General features: G+C 36.1%; 2 protein-coding genes and 1 long non-coding RNA gene across 3 annotated transcripts; 1 reads left to right on the top strand and 2 right to left on the bottom strand.

The window, feature by feature from the left end:
• Positions 1-3,273: 3,273 nt before the first annotated feature.
• LOC106423836 lies at positions 3,274-4,302 on the bottom strand. Its single transcript, XR_001284731.3, has 2 exons — positions 3,771-4,302; positions 3,274-3,610 (listed from the first exon to the last, which is right to left on the bottom strand). It is a non-coding gene; the product is annotated as an uncharacterized LOC106423836 (long non-coding RNA).
• Positions 4,303-5,071: 769 nt separating this feature from the next.
• Positions 5,072-6,725, top strand: LOC106423837 (probable sucrose-phosphate synthase 2). Its single transcript, XM_013864594.3, has 3 exons — positions 5,072-6,236; positions 6,322-6,385; positions 6,466-6,725. Exons 1-3 carry the CDS (start codon positions 6,142-6,144, stop codon positions 6,535-6,537), a joined length of 231 nt encoding a protein of 76 aa, XP_013720048.1. The 5' UTR covers positions 5,072-6,141; the 3' UTR covers positions 6,538-6,725.
• Positions 6,726-15,981: 9,256 nt separating this feature from the next.
• On the bottom strand, positions 15,982-22,826 carry LOC106423789 (DEAD-box ATP-dependent RNA helicase FANCM). Its single transcript, XM_013864549.3, has 23 exons — positions 22,598-22,826; positions 22,264-22,522; positions 22,042-22,185; positions 21,898-21,980; positions 21,708-21,822; positions 21,535-21,626; positions 21,391-21,445; positions 21,198-21,319; positions 20,994-21,107; positions 20,722-20,915; positions 20,527-20,657; positions 20,379-20,439; positions 20,223-20,293; positions 20,104-20,153; positions 19,851-20,016; positions 19,640-19,767; positions 19,193-19,525; positions 19,045-19,111; positions 18,052-18,609; positions 17,265-17,684; positions 17,011-17,068; positions 16,741-16,887; positions 15,982-16,651 (listed from the first exon to the last, which is right to left on the bottom strand). Exons 1-23 carry the CDS (start codon positions 22,640-22,642, stop codon positions 16,087-16,089), a joined length of 3,978 nt encoding a protein of 1,325 aa, XP_013720003.1. The 5' UTR covers positions 22,643-22,826; the 3' UTR covers positions 15,982-16,086.
• Positions 22,827-24,019: the final 1,193 nt, after the last annotated feature.

Here is a 24,019-nt window from a genome sequence, read left to right as displayed (position 1 = left end):
GATCTCTTCTTGCTACTAGAGGCGTTCGCTCAGAGCTCAACTGCAAACGATGTGGAGATGAGGAATCAATCCTCCATATCTTTTTTGACTGTGACTTTGCGAGGAGAATTTGGCAACTGGCTCCTATCTCTCCTTTATCTTTCGCAGGTCTCTCGACGGGTAGTTTCATGAGCAGACATGCCATAGCGCTAAAGGCTACCAACCTTCCCCCGTCAGGCCTAGTAGGAGCTCCTTTTGCACCTTGGATCCTATGGAATCTGTGGCTGGCAAGGAACAAGTTAATTTTTGAAGGCAAAGCTTACTCAGTGGAAGATACCCTATCAAAGGCCATGAAGGAGGCAAAAGACTGGGAAGCAGCCAATGTGGAGACACGCCAGCCCGCGAAGCCAAAAAAGACACCCTCCCCCTAACACCCCGACTGAGCTCCCCTGCATGTTGGACCAATGGCGCATGGGAGGCAGCATAAAAAATTGGAGGAATGGGCTGGGTTATTAAAGGCGTTGGAGATATCATCATCACCCAATGGAATGCGAGCAGAGACTACATCGGTTCTGCCTTGGTAGCAGAAGCTTTAGCGGTGAAGATGGCTCTAGCAAAGGCGAAAGCCCTTAACCTGGAAATCCTCCAAATATTCTCGGACTCCTCAGTCCTCATATCTGCTCTGCGATCAGAGCTGGAGCTGTTTGAAATCGCAGACATTCTTCATGACATCAAGAGCTTTGCAACTTTCTTCTCTCCCCTATCGTTTAATTTTAGTCCTCGCACTTCTAATATTCAAGCTGATTCTCTTGCAAAGTCAGCTATTGTAAGCTTTAAGAATTTTTAATCTATGTCTGTTCACCCGTAGGGGCTTATTTTAGTAGAAAAGGAAGTATCCATTGACCAAAAAAAAAATTGTCAATTGAAAAACTAACGACACGGACTTCTGCCGACAGTGAAAAGATTTCATGTAACAGTAAAAAAGACTTCTAGTGAAGACTTCTGTTATAAGACTTCTCGAAAATTCTTCTATAAAAAGGTTAAATTTCTTACAAACTTCGGTAAGTTGCAAAACTAACATGTTTATCCGAAAAGACTTCTCGAGAAGTTTTCTCGGTTTTTTATTAACAAAGAAAAGTTAGAAGACTTTTAGAGAAGTCTTCTATAAAACACGCAAAAAAGTCAATTGAAAAACTAACATATGCATTGACCAGAAAACTTCTCTAGAAATTTTCACGATAGAGTCTTTTTCGAGAAACAGATCTGAAAAAATTCAAAAATCATTATTAGATCCGGTGAGGTTCATGTTTAGGTTCTCCAAGCACACATAACTTCTTAATGAAAGTTACTCACTGATTCTTGATCAAGAATCATGAACTTGAGTAACTCTAATAAGCTGGTAAATTTTGAAATAAAAGTCGAGATTTTGAGACTAATAAGAGAGGAAGTGAAAGGGAAATGGTTTGTGTGTGTAAGAAATAAAATGTAAATGTTGGATTTAGGTGCATTTAGAGCTTTATAATATTTGTTTATAGTGGTTGGTGTATTGATGACAATAGCAATGTTGTAGATAATAGAGGAAGAAGAAGATGATTGAGGAAAACAAGCATATTCAAAAACAAAAAAAAAAGCATTTTCGTGAATAACACGTATTTCTGGGGTGAAAATGATAAATGAAATTCCAAAAGTCATAAATTACTTTTGCATTTGACTTTTTGTTTTGAGTTATAGTTGCAAAATGTCCATAAATAAATACGTCTATTATAAAAAAGGAGAATTGGAAAAATAAAAGAGAAACTTTGAACTTTTGTTTGTTCTAACGGGACTTTTGATCTTTTATGGTATTTTGAATATATTTTACCCTTTTGTTATGGAACTAAATAGTAAATTCAACTTTAAAAATACAAGTATGACTATTTGTTTCTTTTTGTTAAAAATAAATAGTGTAATAAGAGTTTCTTATATATTCTACTCTTAATATAATTCGTTTGCTTATATTCTGAGCAAAAATCGTTGATATACCCGAAGTTAGAATATGTTTTCTATAGGTACCTAAATTTAAGCCTGGGACGAATCTGTATATCCGGGAAGTTAGAACTCTATGTAGGCCTGGGACGGATCCGTATATCCGGAAAATTTAGGGTATCCGGATCCGGATCTGTCAGATCCGTGGATTTAATATCCGGATCCGGATTCGTGGTTTCCGGATATCAGGATTTCGGATATTCATCTCTATATTCTATTATCCGTGGATATCCGGATCCGGATCCGCAAAAATATTTTTTTTTTAAATACTAAAGTTTTAAAAATAATACATAAATTAAATATTTATATAAGATTTATAAATATATATATATGTCTATAATATTGTAAAAACTAAAATATTATATTATAAAATTGATTTATGTATAACTATTATTATATAAAATATAAATATTAATGAAATTTAAAAAGTTAATGTGTTTAAAAAATACAGAACCGGATCCAAGATTTTATTATTCTGATTCGGATCCGAGCACCCCGGATATCCTATTTTTGGAGCGGATCTCGGATAATAAGTCTCAGACCTAGCTCTATGTTCTAACTTATTTTGTTTATATTTCATAAACAGTTCTAATTATTACCTAATACCATGCGTCTGGAAGAATAGATTTTCCACCCATTATTCAGTGTTCGACATATTCTGATTTTTCAGTGTTTTAGTTTTAAAAATTACGAAAATATGGAAATCGCATAATATTTACTGTATCTAATTAATTAAAATTTGAGTAAATATAGAAACCTCTCTCGAACCCATTACCCATGACAATTGCCCAAGGCATTTAACCATCAGGACGGAAAGACCTTAGGTATCTAGCTCTTATCGAATGATAAATAAGTTGACAAGTTTGTTTTGCAAGACTGTGTCTCCTTCTCTCTCTCTGTTTTTTTTTTCATTGAATCCTCTTCTAGCAAACACTTCAGCTATCTTGGTTAGGCACATTTAGACCCCATCATCATCATTAAGAATCAATTCGTTTCTATTTGGTTTATTGGCTGCAAAACTTGCAATCAATCACAGTCTCCTTCTCTCTCTCAGTTTTTTTTCATTGAATCATCTAAACACACAGTCTATCTCTCTTTCTTTTCATTGATTTGTTTGATTAGACATCAGATTATTTACTTGTTTTTTTCAGTACAAAAAGGTCCAAGGTTTCTAATCAATCTATAATTTGAATATTCATCTTACTTAAAAGTCTAGAAAATTAAAATCAGTGTGCAGCTCTAAAAAGAAGAAAATAAAAAGACGACTGGTTTTGCGCACACAGCTTAAAGGCTGTTCCTTTTTTTCAATTTCTCATTGTGTTCTTTCATATTACAGACATAATCATAACTTATCAGAGATTCTATAACGAAAACAGAGCAAGACAAAACGAGCATTGTGATGAGTTTATTCTTGCTGTTAGTCTTGAGGATTGAACTTGACTTTGTCTCAGGGTACTGTGGAAGCTGTCTAACGTATCTCCTTATCTCCTTGTGTTGTCACTCCTTAAGAACCCCAAGCTTGAATCCTTGAGAATCACAGTAAGAGAAAGAGAGTTCTTAACCGGAAACAAAAGCTCTCTTGTCATTGTTTCACCGAGAATACAACCTACGGACCAGATATCAATTGATGCTGTTTACTCTGAGCAATTAAGGAGCAACTCTGGAGCTTTGTAACAAAGTATAACAATGTACTCACTAACTTGTAAACTAGAAACAGAAGATACTAATGTTCTACGTTTAAGAAACATGGAGGTTGACACACATACCCAGCAATGATCATCAGTTAAAGGTTGGTTTGAGCGTATAATCCAGTGAATATCAGTATTCATAAGCTCATAAAAAATGTGAACAGTCCATTAAAAGAGATGAAAATCAAACCAATCTAAATATAGGGCTCTAAGTGAATGAGAAAAAAAAAACATATATTGATCGAGAGGTAGATGAATTTGATGCAATTGAAGGTTTGGAGTATGATTTAGCCGAAGAAAACGAAGGTGGACTGCCATGGAAGTGCAACAAAACGACGAAGAACAAATACTAGGAAGAGAAAACATAGAAAAAAAAACAGGAAAGAAGAAATAGAGAACAGCGATGACATATTTTAACCGTGTGAAGAAGAAGAAATCACCATTGAAGAGAAGAGGAAGCTTTCGGCGGAGTAAACAAGAGAAGAGAGTGAAAAGTAGGTTAACGTATGTTTTTTTTTTGTATTTTACCTTTTCTTTTTATTTATAAAATTGTATTAACAAAACAATTAACAAATACTAGATCTCGATCCGTGCAACCGCGCGGATTTTTGTTTTTATTTATTTTTATATAAACATTTTATTTTCAATTATAAATTGGTATATATTATAATATATATGTGTCTATCGATTTTTAAAACATAATAAGTTTACGGTATATTTTTTTCATTGAATAAATTGTTTCAAACTTTCACAAGTATTTGTATCTTCTTCTATATAATATATTTTCGGATTATTTTTTCATTATTAAAATCGTAACTATATATATAAAGATTAGTAAAATATTTTTTTATTGTCATATTCAAAAATATTGTAACATTTCACAAATTTAGAAAGTTTTTAAAAAATTAAACAATTCGCTTCATAAATTTATATTATCGAGTAAATAATTAAACATTTAGTTTTTGTTTAATTTTTAAAATAAACTATATAGATTAAAATTTGTTTTCATTGGTTTTAGGTAGTAAAGATTAATCATTGTTATATAATATGATTTTTGTTATTTAAATTTTTTTTTTTATAATTTTAAAAGTTAACATCGACAAATATTTAAATAATTAATATATAGAGGTATAATATTACAACATTAAATTTTATCTGTTTAATTTATACTATCTATAAATCCAATGAATCATATATTGTTTAAATTCAATTATTGATAACCTAATAAAAATTTCTGTTAGGCCCAACATTTAAATGATAAGATTAGAGATTAAATGTAACATGACTTTCTAAGAATAAGTCCATTAGGTCCATTTTAAAAAAAATCACATGAATCAAGGTTGTAACTTCTGTTTTAATATATAAGATTATATATTTTAATTAAGTTAAATTTGGATGTTGTCAAAAAAAAAAGAGTTAAAATTAGATTAATATAAGGGTATAATTGTATTAATCTAAGTAAAAATGAATTTTGGCATACAGGTGCACGTTTTTATTCGCATGTGTGCTGCCAAATTTACACACAGTCATCCAGGAATAGTAGTCGTACCAAAATTGCAAATAATTATACTTTGAATGTTTTTTTATTTTAATTAGTATTACCAAACATTAGACAAAAAAAATTGTAGTTTTCCAGATGATTTAAGTTGATTAACACATTATCATGAGTGATGTATGCATTAATATATTGCGAAACTGTATGTTTTGTAAGCCGGTTATTATTTACAAAGCGACGTTAAAAGTATATTCAATATGAGATTTGTGAAAAATCATTAAAACACATTTGCAATTCCTGTTATTCAATCAACAATTCGTAAAAACTATATCAAATCAGTTGTTATTCAATTGTAAACAGTATGTAGTAAAAAAAAACTTTGTATAAAGATTTTAGAAGACTTGAAACTCATTTTTAGTTAGAAATAATTCTTGTAGAATAATATGTCCGTAGATGTTATTTAAAGAAATTTGAAAATATATTAATTAATACATTCTGAATATATGTATAAATACATAAGATTTGAGACTTGCTTTGTGTTCTCGTTTTGCTATACTTCTCACCCAGCCACCGCTCTCTTTCCCACATCACATCCTCTTCTCTCTCTTCCTCATTGGACCACCACTCTCTTATCCACATCAACCCCACCTCTTGCTCTTTCCTCCCCACTGAGCCACCACTCTTTATCCCTTCTATTGCCACCGACGAGCTCGTATCTGAGGATTTCAGCTTTTCTTCTTTACCTCGCTAATCCTCAATCCCTCTTCCACCTCTACGAGCCTAGTCGTCAGCCTGCTTCCATCCTCTCACAGACTCAATGTAGTCGTCATTTTTTTTTTGGCAAAAAATGTAGCCTTGTTATTGATTATGGGATATTCAGTTGAGTGTTTTTCTGTTGAGATAACTAAACTTTTTCACCATGTTCCTTTTAGAAAGTAAGAATACTTTATAGTGATGGAAACACCAAGGGAAGAATGTCTCGGAACAGCTATGTTGACGTCTTTGAGAATAGATTTGTCTCGAATAAATCTTTACATCGTCTTGATAAGGTATATGATGCTACTCTTAATGGAAGGTAAGGGTGTTCTGTACGTGTGAGTTTTAAGTTGTAGTTGTTCTGAAATTTTCTTGTAGTCTTCATGGTTTGATACGTGGTGAAAACATGGAGTTTGGTCCGGATTCTGATATTGGTGGACACGTACGTACTCTTTTTCCTGCTAGCACTTTTTCATTCCAGTTTTGGTTGCTCAATTCACACTGTTTCAAATGGTTTCTTAGGTGCAGTATGTTGTGGAATTTGCACGGACATTGGGCTCAATGCCTAGAGTCTATCGTGTCGATTTGTGTTGACCAGAAAGATATCCGCACAAGAATGAGATAGCAGCGACTCTGAAACGAATGAAATGCTAAATCCTTTGGACACAGACAGCATAGAGCAGGAGCATGGAGATAATAGTGGAGCTTAAATGGAATTTTATCTTAGCTTGGAACAAGATATATAATGTGATTCTACTTTATACGAAAGCCTTCTTCAGCAATGAGTCAATGAGAAACCGACACACACTGTTTTTCAGCAAGAAGAGGCAAAGATGGGGAAAAGCTTGCAACAGAGAAATATCAGTTATATATTGAACAAGACTTAGGTTCACCCTAGATTAAAATGCCACCAAGATTAATAATAAAATAGATTAATTCTATTTAAAAAAATCTGAAATAATCGAAAAAAAATAATAACGCCAATTTTAATGATACTAATACCACTAACTAAATCCTAAACTTTAAATCTATGCCCTAAACCCAAATCTTAAACCCTAAACCCAAACCGTAAACCCTAAACCCAAATCCTATATCCTAAACCCAAATCCTAAACTCTAAACCGAAACCGTAAACCCTAAACCCAAACCCAAATCATAGACTCTAAACTCAAACCATATATCCAAACTTAATCCTTACACCCTAAACTCAAATCGTAAACCTTGAACCCAAATCCTATATCCTAAAGGTTTGGGTTAATGTTGATGTTGTTTCTTTAAGGTTTAAGATTTGGGTTTAGAGTCTAGGTTTGGGTTTAGGATCTAGGGTTTGAGTTTAAGGTGTAGGGTTTGGGTTTAGAGTTTACGGTTTGGGTTTAGGGTTTAGGATTTGAGTTTAAGATATAAGGTTTGGGTTTAGGGTTTAGAGTTTGGGTTTAGAATTTAGGGTTTAGATTTAAGATTTAGGGTTTATTTAGTGGCGTTAGCGTCATTAAAATGAACGTCATTATTTTTTTGGATTATTTTAGTTTTTTTTTTAAATAATATATTTTATTATTAATCTATGTGGTATTTTGATTGGTAATAAGAGAGGATTCAAACCAATTCGTCTTGGTGCGTCATATCCAAGGGTTCAAACCAATTCGTCTTGGTGCGTCATATCCAGAGAATCATCCTCATTGTCGTCTAGGTGCGTCATATCCTAAGGCATTGAGTTGGAATATCGAAGGCCTTCTGCATCCTTCGTGCGACCATTCACACCACATCTCTTGTCTTTGAAGATTTACTGTTTCATAGCAGCAAGGCTTATCTCCTTTACCAGCTTAGAGTGTCGACTCCTCGGGAGGCTTTCATCATTTGGTATCAGAGCAACACTCTGAGTTTGGTATTCACTTCTATTATCCACCATTCTCATCTATCCATCTTCTACAAAAAAAAAAGAGTTTTATTATTTATGTTCTACAAATTTGCTGGATCTTTTGGAAGTGTGTGTTCAAGTTTTCTTTTTCAGAGAGCAAGATTTGAGGACAAATCTTTTTGAAGAGGAGAAGTATGATGTGATCTTGGGCTGATTTATGAAGTTCTGGACATGAAAAATATTTAGAAATAAACCCATGATGTTAGGTAACATGTCCATCCCTGGAGTTACAAGCCCAAGAAGAATCAAAATCAAGTGGTTTCTTTGCTGTCCAAGAAAAGTGACGAAAATCAAAAACTAAATTGCATGGAAAGCTTCTTTCTCTTGCATGCAAGGATTGCTTCTTCCAAGAACCTTCTCTCTCCTCCATGCATTGTTTTGTGATTTCCTATGTATTAATTATCTAGCTTTCTCAACAAGTTTAGTTTCTTATAAATAAGGTGTAATCTCTAATGAAATAAACTAAGATTTGAGTGATTAGTTTTGGAACCTTGAGGGTGATTCTCGGTTTTCTTTCAATGATGTGTAATATCCATTGATATGTTCGATCTGTCTTGGTGCGTCATATCCAAGGGATCAAACCGATTAATCCTGGTGCGTCATATCCAGGGAATCATCCTCATTGTCGTCTAGGTGCGTCATATCCTATGGCATTTAGTTGGAATATCGAAGGCCTTCCGCATCCTTCGTGCGACCATTCACTCCACATCCCTTGTCTTTGAAGCTTTACGGTTTCATAGCAGCAAGGATTATCCCCTTTACCAACTTAGAGTGTCGACTCCTCGGGAGTTTTTCATCATTTGGTATCAGAGCAACACTCTGAGTTTGGTATTCACTTCTATTATCCACCATTCTCATCTATCCATCGTCAACAAAAAAAAGAGTTTTATTATTTATGTTCTACAAATCTGCTGGATCTTTTTGAAGTGTGTGTTCAAGTTTTATTTCTTGAGAGAGCAAGATTTGAGGACAAATCTTTTTGAAGAGAAGGAGTATGATGTGATCTTGGGCTGATTTATGAAGTTATGGACATGAAAAATATTTCGAAATCAACCCATGATGTTAGCTAACATGTCCAGCCCATTTTATGGAATTACAAGCCCAAGAAAAATCAAAATCAAGTGGTTTCTTTTCTGTCCAAGAAAAGTGACGAAAATCAGAAACTAAATTGCATGGAAAACTTCTCCTCCTGCATGCAATGATTGCTTCTTCCAAGAACCTTCTCTTTTCTCCATGCAATGTTTTGATTTCCTATGTATTAATTATATAGCTTTCTCAACAAGTTTAGTTTCCTATAAATAAGTTGTAATCTCTACTGGAACAAAATAAGCTTTTGAGTGATTATTTTTGGAACTTTGAAAGTGATTCTCACTTTTCTTTCAATGGTGTGATATCCATTGATCTTTTCGATCCGTCTTGGTGCGTGATATCCAGGGAATCATCCTCATTATCGTCTAGATGCGTCATATCCTAGGGCATTGAGTTGGAATATTGAAGGCCTTCTGCATCCTTCGTGCGGCCAATCACTCCACATCCCTTGTCTTTGAAGCTTTACGGTTTCATAGCAGCAAGGCTTATCCCCTTTACCAACTTAGAGTGCCGACTCCTCGGGAGGTTTTGATCATTTGGTATCAAAGAAACACTCTGAGTTTGGTATTGACTTCTATATCCATCATTCTCATCTATCCATCTTCTACAAAAAAAAAAAGAGTTTTATACATTTATGTTCTACAAATCTGCTGGATCTTTTGGAAGTGTGCGTTGAAATTTTCTTTCTCCACGGAGCAAGATTTGAGGACAAATCTTTTTGAAGATGAGGAGTATGATGTGATCTTGGGTTGATTTATAAAGTTCAGGACATGGAAAATATTTAGAAATCAACCCATGATGTTTGGTAACATGGCCAGCCGATTTATGGAGTTACAAGCCCAAGAAAAATCAAAATCAAGTGGTTTCTTTGCTGTCCAAGAAAAGTGACGAAAATCAGAAACTAAATTGCATGGAAATGTACTCTCTCCTGCATGCAAGGATTGCTTCTTCCAAGAACCTTCTCTCCCCCTCCATGCACTGTTTTGTGATTTCCTATGTATTAATTATCTAGCTTTCTCAACAAGTTAAGTTTCCTATAAATAAGTTGTAATCTCTAATGGAATAAAATAAGCTTTTGAGTGATTATTTTTGGAACAGTGGGAGTGATTCTCATTTTTCTTTCAATAGTGTGTAATATCCATTGATCTTTTCGATCCGTCTTGGTGCGTCATATCCAGGGAATCATCCTCATTGTCGTATAGGTGCGTCATATCCTAGGGCATTGAGTTGGAATATTGAAGGCCTTTTGCATCCTTCGTGCGACTATTCACTCCACATCCCTTGTCTTTGAAGCTTTACGGTTTCATATCAACAAGGCTTATCCCCTTTACCAACTTAGAGTGCCGACTCCTCGGGAGGTTTTCATCATTTGGTATCAGAGCACACTCTGAGGTTGGTATTGACTTATATATCCATCATTCTCATCTATCAATCTTCTACAAAAAAAAATAATTTTATACATTTATGTTCTACAAATCTGCTGGATCTTTTGGAAGTGTGTGTTCAAGTTTTCTTTCTCCATAGAGCAAGATTTGAGGACAAATATTTTTGAAGAGGAAGAGTATGATGTGATCTTGGGCTGATTTATGAAGTTATGGACAAGGAAAATATTTAGAAATCAACCCATGATGTTAGGTAACATGTCCAGCCCATTTTATGGAGTTACAAGCCCAAGAAAAATCAAAATCAAGTGGTTTCTTTGCTGTCCAAGAAAAGTGACAAAAGTCAGAAACTAAATTGTATGGAAGGCTTCTATCTCCTGCATGCAAGGATTGCTTCTTCCAAGAACCTTCTCTCTCCTCCATGCACTATTTTGTGATTTCGTATGTATTAATTATCTAGCTTTCTCAACAAGTTTAGTTTCCTATAAATAATTTGTAATCTCTAATGGAATAAAATAAGCTTTTGAGTGATTATTTTTGGAACCTTTAGAGTGATTCTCCCTTTTCTTTCAATGGTGTGTAATATCCATTGATATTTTTGATCCGTCTTGGTGCGTCATATCCTAGGACATTGAGTTGAAATATTGAAGGCCTTTTGCATCCTTCGTGCGACCATTCACTTCACATCCCTTGCCTTTGAAGCTTTACGGTTTCATAGCAGCAAGGCTTATCCCCTTTACCAACTTAGAGTGCCGACTCCTCAGGAGGTTTTGGTAATTTGGTATCAAAGCAACACTTTGAGTTTGGTATTCACTTCTATATCCATCATTCTCATCTATCCATCTTCTACAAAAAAAAAAGAGTTTTATACATTTATGTTCTACAAATCTGCTGGATCTTTTGGAAGTGTGTGTTCAATTTTTCTTTCTCCAGAGAGCAAGATTTGATGACAAATCTTTTTGAAGATGAGAAGTATGATCTGATCTTGGGCTGATTTATAAAGTTCAGGACATGGAAAATATTTAGAAATCAACCCATGATGTTAGGTAACATGTCCAACCCATTTTATGGAGTTACAAGCCCAAGAAAAATCAAAATCAAGTGGTTTCTTTGCTGTCCAAGAAAAGTGACGAAAATCAGAAACTAAATTGCATGGAAAGGTACTGTCTCCTGCATGCAAGGATTGCTTCTTCCAAGAACCTTCTCTCTCCTCCATGCACTGTTTTGTGATTTCCTATGTATTAATTATCTTGCTTTCTCAACAAGTTAAGTTTCCTATAAATAAGTTGTAATCTCTAATGGAATAAAATAAGCTTTTGAGTGATTATTTTTGGAACTTTGGGAGTGATTCTCATTTTTCTTTCAATAGTGTGTAATATCCATTGATCTTTTCGATCCGTCTTGGTGCGTCATATCCAGGGAATCATCCTCATTGTCGTATAGGTGCGTCATATCCTAGGGCATTGAGTTGGAATATTGAAGGCCTTCTGCATCTTTCGTGCGATTATTCACACCGCATCCCTTGTCTTTGAAGCTTTACGGATTCATATCAGCAAGGCTTATCCCTTTTACCAACTTAGAGTGCGACTCCTCGGGAAGTTTTCATCATTTGGTATTAGAGCAACACTCTGAGTTTGGTATTCACTTCTATATCAATCATTCTCATTTATCCATCTTCTACAAAAAAAAGAGTTTTATACATTTATGTTCTACAAATCTGTTGGATCTTTTGGAAGTGTGTGTTCAGGTTTTCTTTCTCCATAGAGCAAAATTTGAGGACAAATGTTTTTGAAGAGGAGGAGTATGACGTGATCTTGGGCTGATTTATGAAGTTATGGACAAGGAAAATATTTAGAATTCAACCCATGATGTTAGGTAACATGTCCAGCCCATTTTATGGAGTTACAAACCCATGAAAAATCAAAATCAAGTGGTTTCTTTGCTGTCCAAGAAAAGTGACGAAAATCAGAAACTAAATTGCATGGAAAGCTTCTATCTCCTGCATGCAAGGATTGCTTCTTCCAAGAACCTTCTCTCTCCTCCATGCACTGTTTTGTGATTTCCTATGTATTAATTATCTAGCTTTCTCAACAAGTTTAATTTCCTCTAAATAAGTTGTAATCTCTAATGGAATAAAATAAGCTTTTGAGTGATTATTTTTGGAATCTTTAGAGTGATTCTCCATTTTCTTTCAATGGTCTGTAATATCCATTGATCTTTTTGATCCGTCTTAGTGCGTCATATCCTAGGGCATTGAGTTAGAATATTGAAGGCCTTCTGCATCCTTCGTGTGACCATTCACTCCACATCTCTTGCCTTTGAAGCTTTACGGTTTCATAGCAGCAAGGCTTATCCCCTTTACCAACTTAGAGTGCCGACTCCTCAGGAGGTTTTGGTAATTTGGTATCAAAGCAACACTTTGAGTTTGGTATTCACTTCTATATCCATCATTCTCATCTATCCATCTTCTACAAAAAAAGAGTTTTATACATTTATGTTCTACAAATCTGCTGGATCTTTTGGAAGTGTGTGTTCAAGTTTTCTTTCTCCAGAGAGCAAGATTTGATGACAAATCTTTTTGAAGAGGAGGAGTATGATGTGATCTTGGGCTGATTTATAAGTTCTGGACATGAAAAATATTTAGAAATCAACCCATGATGTTAGCTAACATGTCCAGCCCATTTTATGGAGTTACAAGCCCAAGAAAAATCAAAATCAAGTGGTTTCTTTGCTGTCCAAGAAAAGTGATGAAAAACATAAACTAAATAGCATGGAAAGCTTCTCTGTCCTGCATGCAAGGATTGATTCTTCCAAGAACCTTCTCTCTCCTCCATGCACTGTTTTGTGATTTCCGATGTATTAATTATCTAACTTTTTCAAGAAATTTAGTTTCCTATAAATAAGTTGTAATCTCTAATGGAATAAAATAAGCTTTGAGTGATTATTTTTGGAACCTTGAGAGTGATTCTCAGTTTTCTTTCAATGGTGTGTAATATCCATTGATCTTTTCGATCCGTCTTGGTGCGTCATATCCAAGGGATCAAACCGATTCGTCCTGGTGCGTCATATCCAAGGAATCATCCTCATTGTCGTTTAGGTGCGTCATATCCTAGGGCATTGAGTTGGAATATCGAAGGTCTTTTGCATCCTTCATGCGACCATTCACTCCACATCCCTTGTCTTTGAAGCTTTAAGGTTTCATAGCAGCAAGGCTTATCCCTTTTACCAACTTAGAGTGCAGACTCCTCAGGAGGTTTTCATCAACTAGTTTCAGGAAGAATCAATCTTTACCCTTTAAAGAGTATTAGCTGAAAGGCTTATGAGCAGAGTATCTAATCGGATTAGTTCTTTGAGTCGATCGATTGGGCTTGGGAATCAGTTGGAAGAACCAGTAGAGTTGTAGCTCCTCATAAAGAGGAGTGTTTCAACAAAGTGTCAACACGTGTTTCATTGGGCTTCTTGGTTCTTACATGTGTATAAGTTGATAAGATCAAAGCCGCTTTAAAATGGGCTTCTCTATGTTGTTTAGTTTTTTTTGTTTTTTTTATTTTTATTTTTATTTATTTTTTGGCAACAAACGGCTATTTTATTACTCAAACTTGAGATGGTCTGGGTAAGCAGACCGGAATAGAACAACCAATAAAACAAAGAGATCTATGAAAAGAACGGGCATTCCTAGCTAGCGAATCATCAATTTCACTTTGCGCCCTTGGGAAGTAGCTGGTCTTGAAGTCGGAAAAACACATCTGGAGAATTTGAATGACCTCCAGCTCAGTTGAGAAGTTTGGCCAAGCTTGTGGGTCTGTTATCATTGCAATCAGGTCCTTGCAATCTGTCTCAAATCCCTGACAGGTCTAATGTTTTAGCATGCTCTCCATTGCCCATCTTAGCGCTTCCAGTTCCGAGTGTAGTGCTGTCTCATGCCTACTTAGGTTCTGTGTCCCCATTAATTGAATCTTTCCCAAGCTATCCTTCCAAATCCATCCAATTCCACTGTATTGATCTGTGGAGGTCCATGAATCATCCAACATGCAAATATTACTCAAGCTTAAGGCTTGTGTTTTTTCAACAATTTATGCTTGTGGAGGAACCTGTATAGTATCATTTGCATTGTACCAAGCCTGACACTCACTCACTGCATATCTGACTAGTTTCAATGGGTCCATGTCTATACCTCTAAATTGTCTATCATTCCTAGTCTTCCAAATATACCTGATTATCCAAGGATAAGTATCTCTATCATCTTCTGGCTCCATAATACTATTCGTCCTCCAAAATAGATAGTCCATGTTGGCTTAGATAATCGAGATCGGGAAATTTTGAGAGCTTGACGGTGTTGATGATAATGCCCATGCTTGTAAGGCCGGTGGGCAAGATCGCATGAGTAACAGTTTCTTCTGGCTCTCCACATCTTGGGCAGTAGTTATCACATCGCATATTGCGACGTACCAGATTCCTTGTGACCGATACCTGCCCTGAGGTTAATTGCCATATAAAATGACAAATCTTTTGTGGTGCATTCATTTTCCAAGCAAAGGCTTGGAGTTTGGTTATACTGCGCTCTAGAACTTATTTTTCCTCGTCATCTGTCAGTATATTTGTAGTTACCCAATATCCAGACTTGAATGTATATTGACCATTTTTGGTACAGCTCCAGCAAAAGGTATCACGTCGATGTAGGGCTTATTGCCAGACTCTGAAATCATCGGTATGTCCTCTTGGTCTACATACTGTTCCAGCAGTCGAGTGTCCCACTCCTTTGATTCAAAATTAATAAGACTACTGACGGTCATCTTTGGATGTACTACTGGGGCCCTAAGGCGAGTTGGCATTGTTGGCGTTGAGAGAATCCATGGATCCTACCAAACATTAATTTCATATCCTGAGTGTACTTTATTTCTAATACCCAAAAATAATAGTTTCCTTATCGCTATAATACTCGTCCATACATAAGATGGATTATCCACTGCGCCAATTTGCAAAAACGAACTCAGGTGATAGTATTTTCTCTGAAGAACTATCGCCACTAATGAATCTAGAAATTTAACAAGACGCTAAATCTGCTAAGCTAAAAGCAGTGTTTTTAAAACCGGACCGACCCGATGGTTGGACCGGGTTCGACCATGAACCGGTTATATAGCCGGGTTGGTCTAGTAATTGGTTCGACCATGAACCGGCCACATAGCCGGATTATATTTCAAAGTTATTAAACCAATAAAAACCACTAAAACTATCAAAAATCTATAAACCATCCATATAAACACGAAACTAATTTATATTTATAATATTTTATGTTCAAAATTGATTTATATTTTAACTATGCATCATGTTTACTAATATTACCTTTTATATTTACATACTAAAAAAATATTAAACCATATTATTAAACCATGTTTGACCCGGTCGAACCATATTGAACCGTGACCCAAAATAATTATGGTTCAGCTTCCGGTCCGGTTTTAAAAACACTGCTAAAAGAGATATCTTTGGTGGGCTTTATTAAATTTGATACAACTGTAACATAATAGCCTCATTTTAACGAAATGAAATTTAAAAAAAAAAAAAAAATTAGAACAATGATATACATATTTTATGGGTATAGTGGATTTCATTTCATCTAGAGGGGCATTTTGAGATTTAGGCATGGGCTTAATAATTAATGGATTGTTCTCATTAAGATAAATATGACACAAACTAAATACACAAAACATACATCCAAATGTCAACCTATATACACTTCAATTTAATAGGAGAATAATCACCACAAACCAAGATCAAAAGATGGCCCATCATTCGGCAAACCATCATTCCTCTGATTGCCCAGATGAGGTTTCACCGATGCATCTTCTTTTGTTTTCGTTTCTGACCTTTGTTTCGACAATAGCAATGTCGCATGCGCTTCCATGGCATCAAAGTCTAGTGTCGCGTAGAATGCATCATCATCTTCATCCTCATCTTTGTACTGTGATGCACCTGCATTGCTTCTCGGACCTGCATGGCTTTCCTTCTCGGTGGCTTGTGCATGAGCTTCAAACTTGTTTTCCAAGTTAATCACTGGGACATTCGCTGAGTTGCATAAGCTGAATTTCCTTTTCCGGCTGTCTGTTGAGATTTGTGCTACCGAAAAGTCTCCTGTGGCCATTGCATCCTTGTTTGACTCGTTGTTCGTTGTTTGTGGGGTTCTAAGAGAGGACAATGATTTATCTGAGTCGCTTCTGCTCTCATTTATTGTCTTCAAGAGACCAGAAGAATAAGGACTCGGACTTGATGCAACTACATCACGAAATCTTCCCGGTAATGGTGATTGGCTGAGTAGAGAACGTCTGTGGAAACCATAGCTTATGATTCTTAGTAAACTCATAGACCATTTTACTCATAGTAGAAGAAAGACTTGTTTTGATTCGATATATACCTGTAAACGGCCATCATGTCAACTTTAGCACACTCGGCTTGAGTATTTGCTGTAGGCATTGTACCGTCATCTATGAAGCTATCTTCAAATGAATCGCTGGTCAAATCTACGTTCTCATCAACCGACATTTCTGATTCCGAAGACACCCTAATCAATAAGACAGGTTTAAGCAAGTAAATGTCAAACTCTGTATCAAGGAAAACTACAAATTGATCTGTGAAAGTAAGAAAGATAATCAGATGGTTGTTTTTGGATTAGATGATAACTTACTCAGCTTCCGCATCAATGAAGATTCTAGCATTATTATCTGCGCGTATCTTCTTCTTGCCTTGAACACAGAGCAACTAATTAGCCAATTACTCAAACAGGTCAATGTAACAAGTGTTTCATTTTACGTTGAATAAAAAAAAAATTACTGTCGCTAATGCACAAAGTGTAAAATTCGACTTAAATCTTCCACATTAATGAAAGTAGATTCTGGTGATGTCAAGTTATTTGAACAAGGAAATACAGAATCATATTACCTCTTATGTTCTTTTCACTGCGAGAACGAGATCTGATATGGTCTGTCTTTGCAGTACCAGGATTATTCTCCTTCACAGCACTCGAGCAATCTCCAAGTCTACGAAGTCTCTTCAACTTGCGAGGCTGTCGAAGAGTTTCTGACTTTTCTCCCGAACTCACGCGCCAATCTTTGCTAGCGCTGCTGCTTGCGTTCGTGATATTCGCCAAGGGAGTTCTCCACTCCTCAGGCATTGGAGAAACAGCGAAGCTTTCTGTTTCGTTGGCTAAATCTTCTTCCTTCTGAGGAGTTCTGAATTCATTGGCCGTGGAAGCAATGTGAACCTTTTTCTCAGGTGTCGATGGCTCTTCTTCCAATTCATTACTTAAACTCGTGGGTGGAAGATCAAGGTCTTCTTCTCTGTTTGCTTCGTATGCAACTCCTGCAGCGTTAAAGATGTTATCAGAATATAATAAGTTCCAAGTCTTTGTTTGCACAAATGGAATAGAAAAGTTATATAGATGTGTCGAAGTAAACATGTTTCTGAGTTTTATTTCTATTACGGGCTCAAATTCCAGATGTTCTCATTGAAGAATGTATATGTACAACTTATCTAATACCAAAGCTATGTGGTTGCAGTCAGTTGCAAGTTGCAACCGCAACCCCAAACACTGTGATTGATGCATTCCGTCTGTTTGAATCAATGGCAGATGCAAAAATACATTCAAGCAGATATGCTAGTCATTTAAAACTATCTAGTTATATTTCCCATTCTAACCGATAGTAAATGTTCAGGATATAACACTAACCTTGGTCATAGACAGGTGAATCTGGAACAACGCCACTCTTGATGAAGTTAGTGAGCCTTGGACTAAGCTCCAAATCCTCACAGTCGTCTTCTTCATCCGATGATATCATAATTTCTCCAGAACAATTCTCTATATCTCCTTTACCTACATCGGTGGAGTGCCATTTCAAAAGGCTTTGGGACTCCAAAGTCTCGTTGGCACAATCTGGCAAGAATCCTTGCTTTAACTTGCATGGAATACTATCTTGCCGATGTTTTGAGGAACTATCCATCGGAACAACGTCAATGTGGGATTTATTCGGGGAAGAAAGTTCTTTTTCTCTTCCCACATAGTCTGACCCTGGTACATTAGAAGATAATGAAAGAGGAACCGGCAATATAAAGACCTTCCCCAGAGTATTAACGGACGCACATTCCGAATTGAAAAGATAACAGTGTGTTGGTGAAGATGCTTCGAATTCCTTCTCTGTAGTCTCTAATGTGCTTGTGGGAGATTCTACAACTTGTTTTGCCTTTCTCTGTGATGTGTTGACATCCAAATCATCGAAAGAGGGTAAATCTGCACATTAATACAATTGAACGGCCTGCCTTTCAGATGTATGAGATGCAGAAGATACATGACAGTAGCAATTTGTAGTTCTTCGATGCAGTGAACTCTAGCATTACGTACGATAGAAAAACATCTAAAGATTGATTTCAGGATATAAGTTTGGAACTTTTTACGATTCATCCTGCAGCTTCACGCGTAAGAGTGCTGTTATTAGTCCCACATAAACAAAGACCATAATAACCTATTAGAGTCTATAAACATCTACATCCTATAATTTAGTGACAATTTATTTGGGTTTGTGAGAAGTGACATGGACCTAAACAGAGCAGAGAGTACATCCCTAAATAGGCTCTTTCGACCATGGCGTCTATAGACCTCCTACTAGCTAAGGGTAAATCATATCCATGCGACTGTTAGAATAAGATTGAATGAGACTAAATTTACCTTTCGGATCATCACCAACCCTCAGACCTGCGTCAAGCTCATCTCTTTCAGCCAAAGGAGCTCCATACTATCAGAGCAAGTGATTCCACGTAAGTAAAAATGAAAGCAAGGAAAGACCAATTTTATATACCAATATTACGATCCACACCTTAATGAAGAAGCTTTTACTTTGCTCTGTCAAAGTTGTCTCTTGCAGATGCTGCATAGCATCAATTAATATGCTTGTTTGGCGTGAATGCATTACTTTGTGCACTTTGGATGGCAATGTTTGGAAGTGAGGGAAAGCAATCAAGGAAACTCTCCACTTTTCCTCGTTGGGTTTGAAATACTTGGCGAGCATATCCATCTCTTCCGGTGTAAGCTTTTTCTTGAAAGCTGGAGTCTCAGCGGCAGGCTCATCTTGTAGCTTCTTTCCACGTGGAATGAATTGCTCGATCGAAAACTTAACATGCTGAACTTCTGGCTTATAAACATGGGGAATCTATAATAACACATGACAAGAGTATATGAAAGTTGAACACTGAAGCAAAAAAAAAAAAAAAAAGTAAGGAAAACAAATTTGATGAAGAAAGAAAGAGTTTTTAACAGCTCTTACCATCCTTGGACTAGGATGAAAATTAAAACTATTCATTCCTCCATTCCGCATGTGTTTTTTAATGGCTTGGCCATTTGCTTTCTTTCGCATATAGCTATTCTTTTCAGATCCTTCACAAGCAAGAACTAGTAAAGGCTTGTCAAGGAATGACATAATCCGATAAAAGTGGCACTGGAAATATATGTAATGAAAGGGTCAAGCTTAAGGATATCAACTCGGCCATTATTTTTCCTTCCAGTTCTTCCCATGCGTTGGATCATCCTCAGAGGGGATACATTAGCATCAAAACATATAACTAAGTCGACTTCCATGATATCCAAGCCTTCTTCGCCGATAGATGTTGCAACAATAACATTAAACCCACCAGATCTAAATTTCTGTATGTATATCACGCAAGGGATGGTTTAAAAACAAATCAAGGTTGAAACTTTTTCAATAAATCAGATCAAGGGGAACATGAATACCTCCAGAACAGCCTGCTGAACTTTTTGCGACTGTCCCTTCAGTGTCTTACCTGCAATAAACATTCACTGTGAAAATTATAAATGATACTTCTGAGTAACTGAAGATGAAAGTAACAAACCTGAACTTTGACCAATAAACTCAGTTGCTTTGACAACATCTCCAATATTACTTAATGCGTCCATTATGTCTCTGAAATGAATGAAGTTACGTAAATGCAAGAGAAGAAACGTGATAGATAGTAAAACAAGGGAACAAAAACAACGATTATACAGACCTTACGCTTCCTCTGAAATTCGAGAAAATAATGACCCGTGATGTCCTCGGATCTTTTATTTCTGCAACCATAGAATAAAATCATATGAATATTCAATTAGCTGAGAACTATCAACACGCCCTGATCAAGATCTAAAAAGAAAACATACTGTAGTGATCAACTAGAATCTCCAACATCTTGGACAATTTCGGGCTTGGTGCTCCGTTCGACAACCTTTGCTGCATCAAAAGCTTCGTCATCCTAATATCTGCATTCTTACTCATCAACCTAGCAAATGGCCTGCGGAGAGTGATAGTCTTAGTCTTAGAGGCAACTTCTTAGTTTATTGAAAGTAAAAGCATACCCTTCCTGGAGTTTTTCTTCAAGCATCTCATACGCTGGCCTTATTCCATGACTAGAAAGAAGCTTGCGAATGTGATAAAGCGTGATAAGAGCTGCAAAGCAAGATTCTACATCTCCGTGACTTATATGGGGAATGCCTGGTACAGGTGCTTCACGAAACTTATCCCTTGCCATAAGTAATTCGTGTGGACTCAACTGTCAAAACCTTAGATGACATGAGCATTGACGCTAGTGGTGAAAAGAGAGATATAAGGATTCAGTCGAGGCACTTACAGTTTGATAATCCCTGCTTAGAATGACCCCGAAATTTTTAAGCCTGACTGCATATGGACGTATAACATCTAATAGGCGTTTAGATACCTCATCTGCATCTTTACCCAAGGGAACCTGCTCTGCCACAAAGACGGCTACAATTATTAAAAATGAATTTGGAACACATTTTGGAAAGAAAAAGAAAAACCGGAAACGAGCTTGAACCTCGATTAGTTCTACTTTTCTGTCGTGGACATAAGGGCAGACATCATGGTCACTCTCGTTTCGATATTCAAGTGTTGATATCTGCAAATTATCAAGGATACCCTGTATGGCCTGTGTCTTTGCTGAAAAATGGCATCCAACAAGTTAATGAGTGAGGAGATTCATATAATAACCAAAAAAATCAATCACTTACATCCAGGAGTTGCAGTAAGAGCCAATATTCTCAACTGCACTGGTACTGCCATCAACTAAAAGTTTAAAACAGGGAATTAATTTGGTCCCTTTATCTTGATCAACACATAGAGATGGTACAAGATAAAAGCGTAGGCAAACAAACCTCACGAACTACAACACAATAAGAATAATTCCCTAAAGCTCGATGTGCCTCGTCGATCACCAAGCAAACCAAGCAGTTGGTAACACACGTTCCTGAAAGGGACGGTTTTTGTTATAAGTATATGAACCACATTACGAGGTTTCAGCAGGGGATGTTTTGAATCAGAGCATCACCTGACTGTATATCCTTCTCAAGAACTTGTGGAGTGACGAAGAAAACCCTTTTGGTTTTCCACAAGGAAGCTCTTTTGGAAGGGCAAGTCTGACCCGTCAAGTCAATCGTCCATTCCTGCAGTCAGTTTAAAACCCAGAACAGATGCTCAATCAAAAATCACTGTTTGTGGAAGAGAATCAAATGACATACTTGTGGTATCCCCACGATATTATGGCAGGCCTCAATCTGCTGCATCACAAGAGGCCTAGAAGGTGCGGCAAAGACAATTTTACCTGGCAAAACAAAGGATAAGCGCAGATTCTAATCATGGAGACAAAAGTGGGTTTGTTCTACCTTGTGGAAACCATCTGAAGTAATTATACATTACAACTGCAGCTATGAGCGTTTTACCAAGGCCTGTTGGTAAAGCAACTAATGTGTTTGAAAACAAAGCAGTCTTGGTTATAGCAAACTGATAATCTCTTAGAGGAACGTTTACTGAAATTAAAAAAAAAAAAAAAAAAAAAAGTTAATGTCAGTTTTATAAAAGAGAGAATCATGATAAAGTCTACAAACCTGGATAAATCCAAGTTTTAGCTGTCTCAGGATCAATCCCGACGCTGGGAGTGTTGTCGTTAGTACCACACTCGAAACTCGGGTCGGAAACAACAGGAGGATCCGGAGTAGATCGATCGATGAATCGATCGAGAGTAGATTGTCTTTTAGCAGGTTTAGTGCCATTGTCGTTGGTGAAATGGGTCGAAGAAGAAGAAGAAGGGTTTAAGGATTTGAGGCAAGCCAAGTCGATTTCTCTGACTGCTGCTTCCCAATCGAACTGCAAAAACAAAAATAATTTTAAATAAGGAAATCTGAATTGACCCAGCCAGAAAGAGACTCGGTGGTAACTCACTCCATCTTCTTCTTCAACGAGTTCGATCGGAAACTCGGGTCCCATTTCACTTGATGCTCTGTTTTAGTTTAGGGAGGATCTACGCCTTTCTTTTCGCGTGAGATAAGTAGACAGCGTTTCTCGCCAAATCAGATTTTAGGTTGAGTGGGGGTTTTGTGGAAGAAACCCTCGCCGAAGCCACATTGGCGGGCAAAACCAATTTTGGACAAGGGAAGGAGCAAAAGGAAGATTTGCTGTGTAATGTTAATCCAAATTCTCTCAAAATTCAAATACGTAAATGAGATTTACAATAGTCAAAATCCGAAGATATTTGTGGTAATTTTTTACTAATTTTTTTACATCACACTTTCGCACATTCAAATTACACAACAACAAGACACTTATCACTTATCAAAAAGACTCTTATGACCATAAACTAAAAAGATTATCTCTCATCTTCTTATTTCATTTTATTATTTTTCTTATTCTACTTTATGCAGTTATTTACTTTTATCTCAAGTTCTAAAATATATTAAACAAAAATAATTTTCATAATAAACTATTTATAAAATTGTCTATCTTTTAAGATCTATTTTCATATATTATATATATATATATATATATATTAATGTGTAAACAAAATGTGGACATGGACACGAAAGCTTAAATAACATAATTATAAATTAGTTGTGGACATGAACATCTTAATATAATTAAAAACTAGTTGTGGACGTGGACAATATTCATTCGATTTCATTTATCATCTCAGGATCTAAATTCAACTCCAATCAAAATTACATTCATCCACATCATGACAAAACGCAAATTCCTTAGATCAGAAATCTCTGACATTCAAGATCTATTACTCTCCGACAAAAGGTAAACGCTTCTTTGATTTTTCTCTCCGCTCATACTCACAATATCATCTCTTTCTCATCTTGATTGAAGTTTAACTGCAGATAATTTATCAATTGAGCTGAAGAAGCTAAGTGTTTGTATTGGAGATAACAGAATCTGTGTCCACGTTTTATGGTATAATTTTAGTAATATAAGTTCATGTCAACGTATTGTTGTATAGTTTTATGGAATCAAAACAGAGAGTTTGTCCACGTTATCTACTATAAACACATTAACATCACATATCCACACATTATTCATCACTCATCCACACATCACCCGTCCACAAATCACACAACCACACATCACTCGTCCACAAATCACTCATCCACAACTGTCCTTTTCATTAAGGGCAAAATTGTCCACAATCTATTGCTGGCCCACAACAAAGTGTGTCACATGTAAGAATTGCCTTTAGATGTAATAGAAAGTCAAAAAGTGTCTCTTAGTGTAATCAACTCTTTTTTCTTTCTTTTTTTTTGGTGTTCCAAAACCAAATTTTCTTTTATTTTTTTACTATTTAAGACACTTTTTATCTTTCAAATT

This window comes from Brassica napus, chromosome C5 (assembly GCF_020379485.1).
Source record: "Brassica napus cultivar Da-Ae chromosome C5, Da-Ae, whole genome shotgun sequence".
Lineage (NCBI taxonomy): Eukaryota > Viridiplantae > Streptophyta > Magnoliopsida > Brassicales > Brassicaceae > Brassica > Brassica napus.
This window is presented reverse-complemented; position numbering and strand designations above follow the sequence as displayed.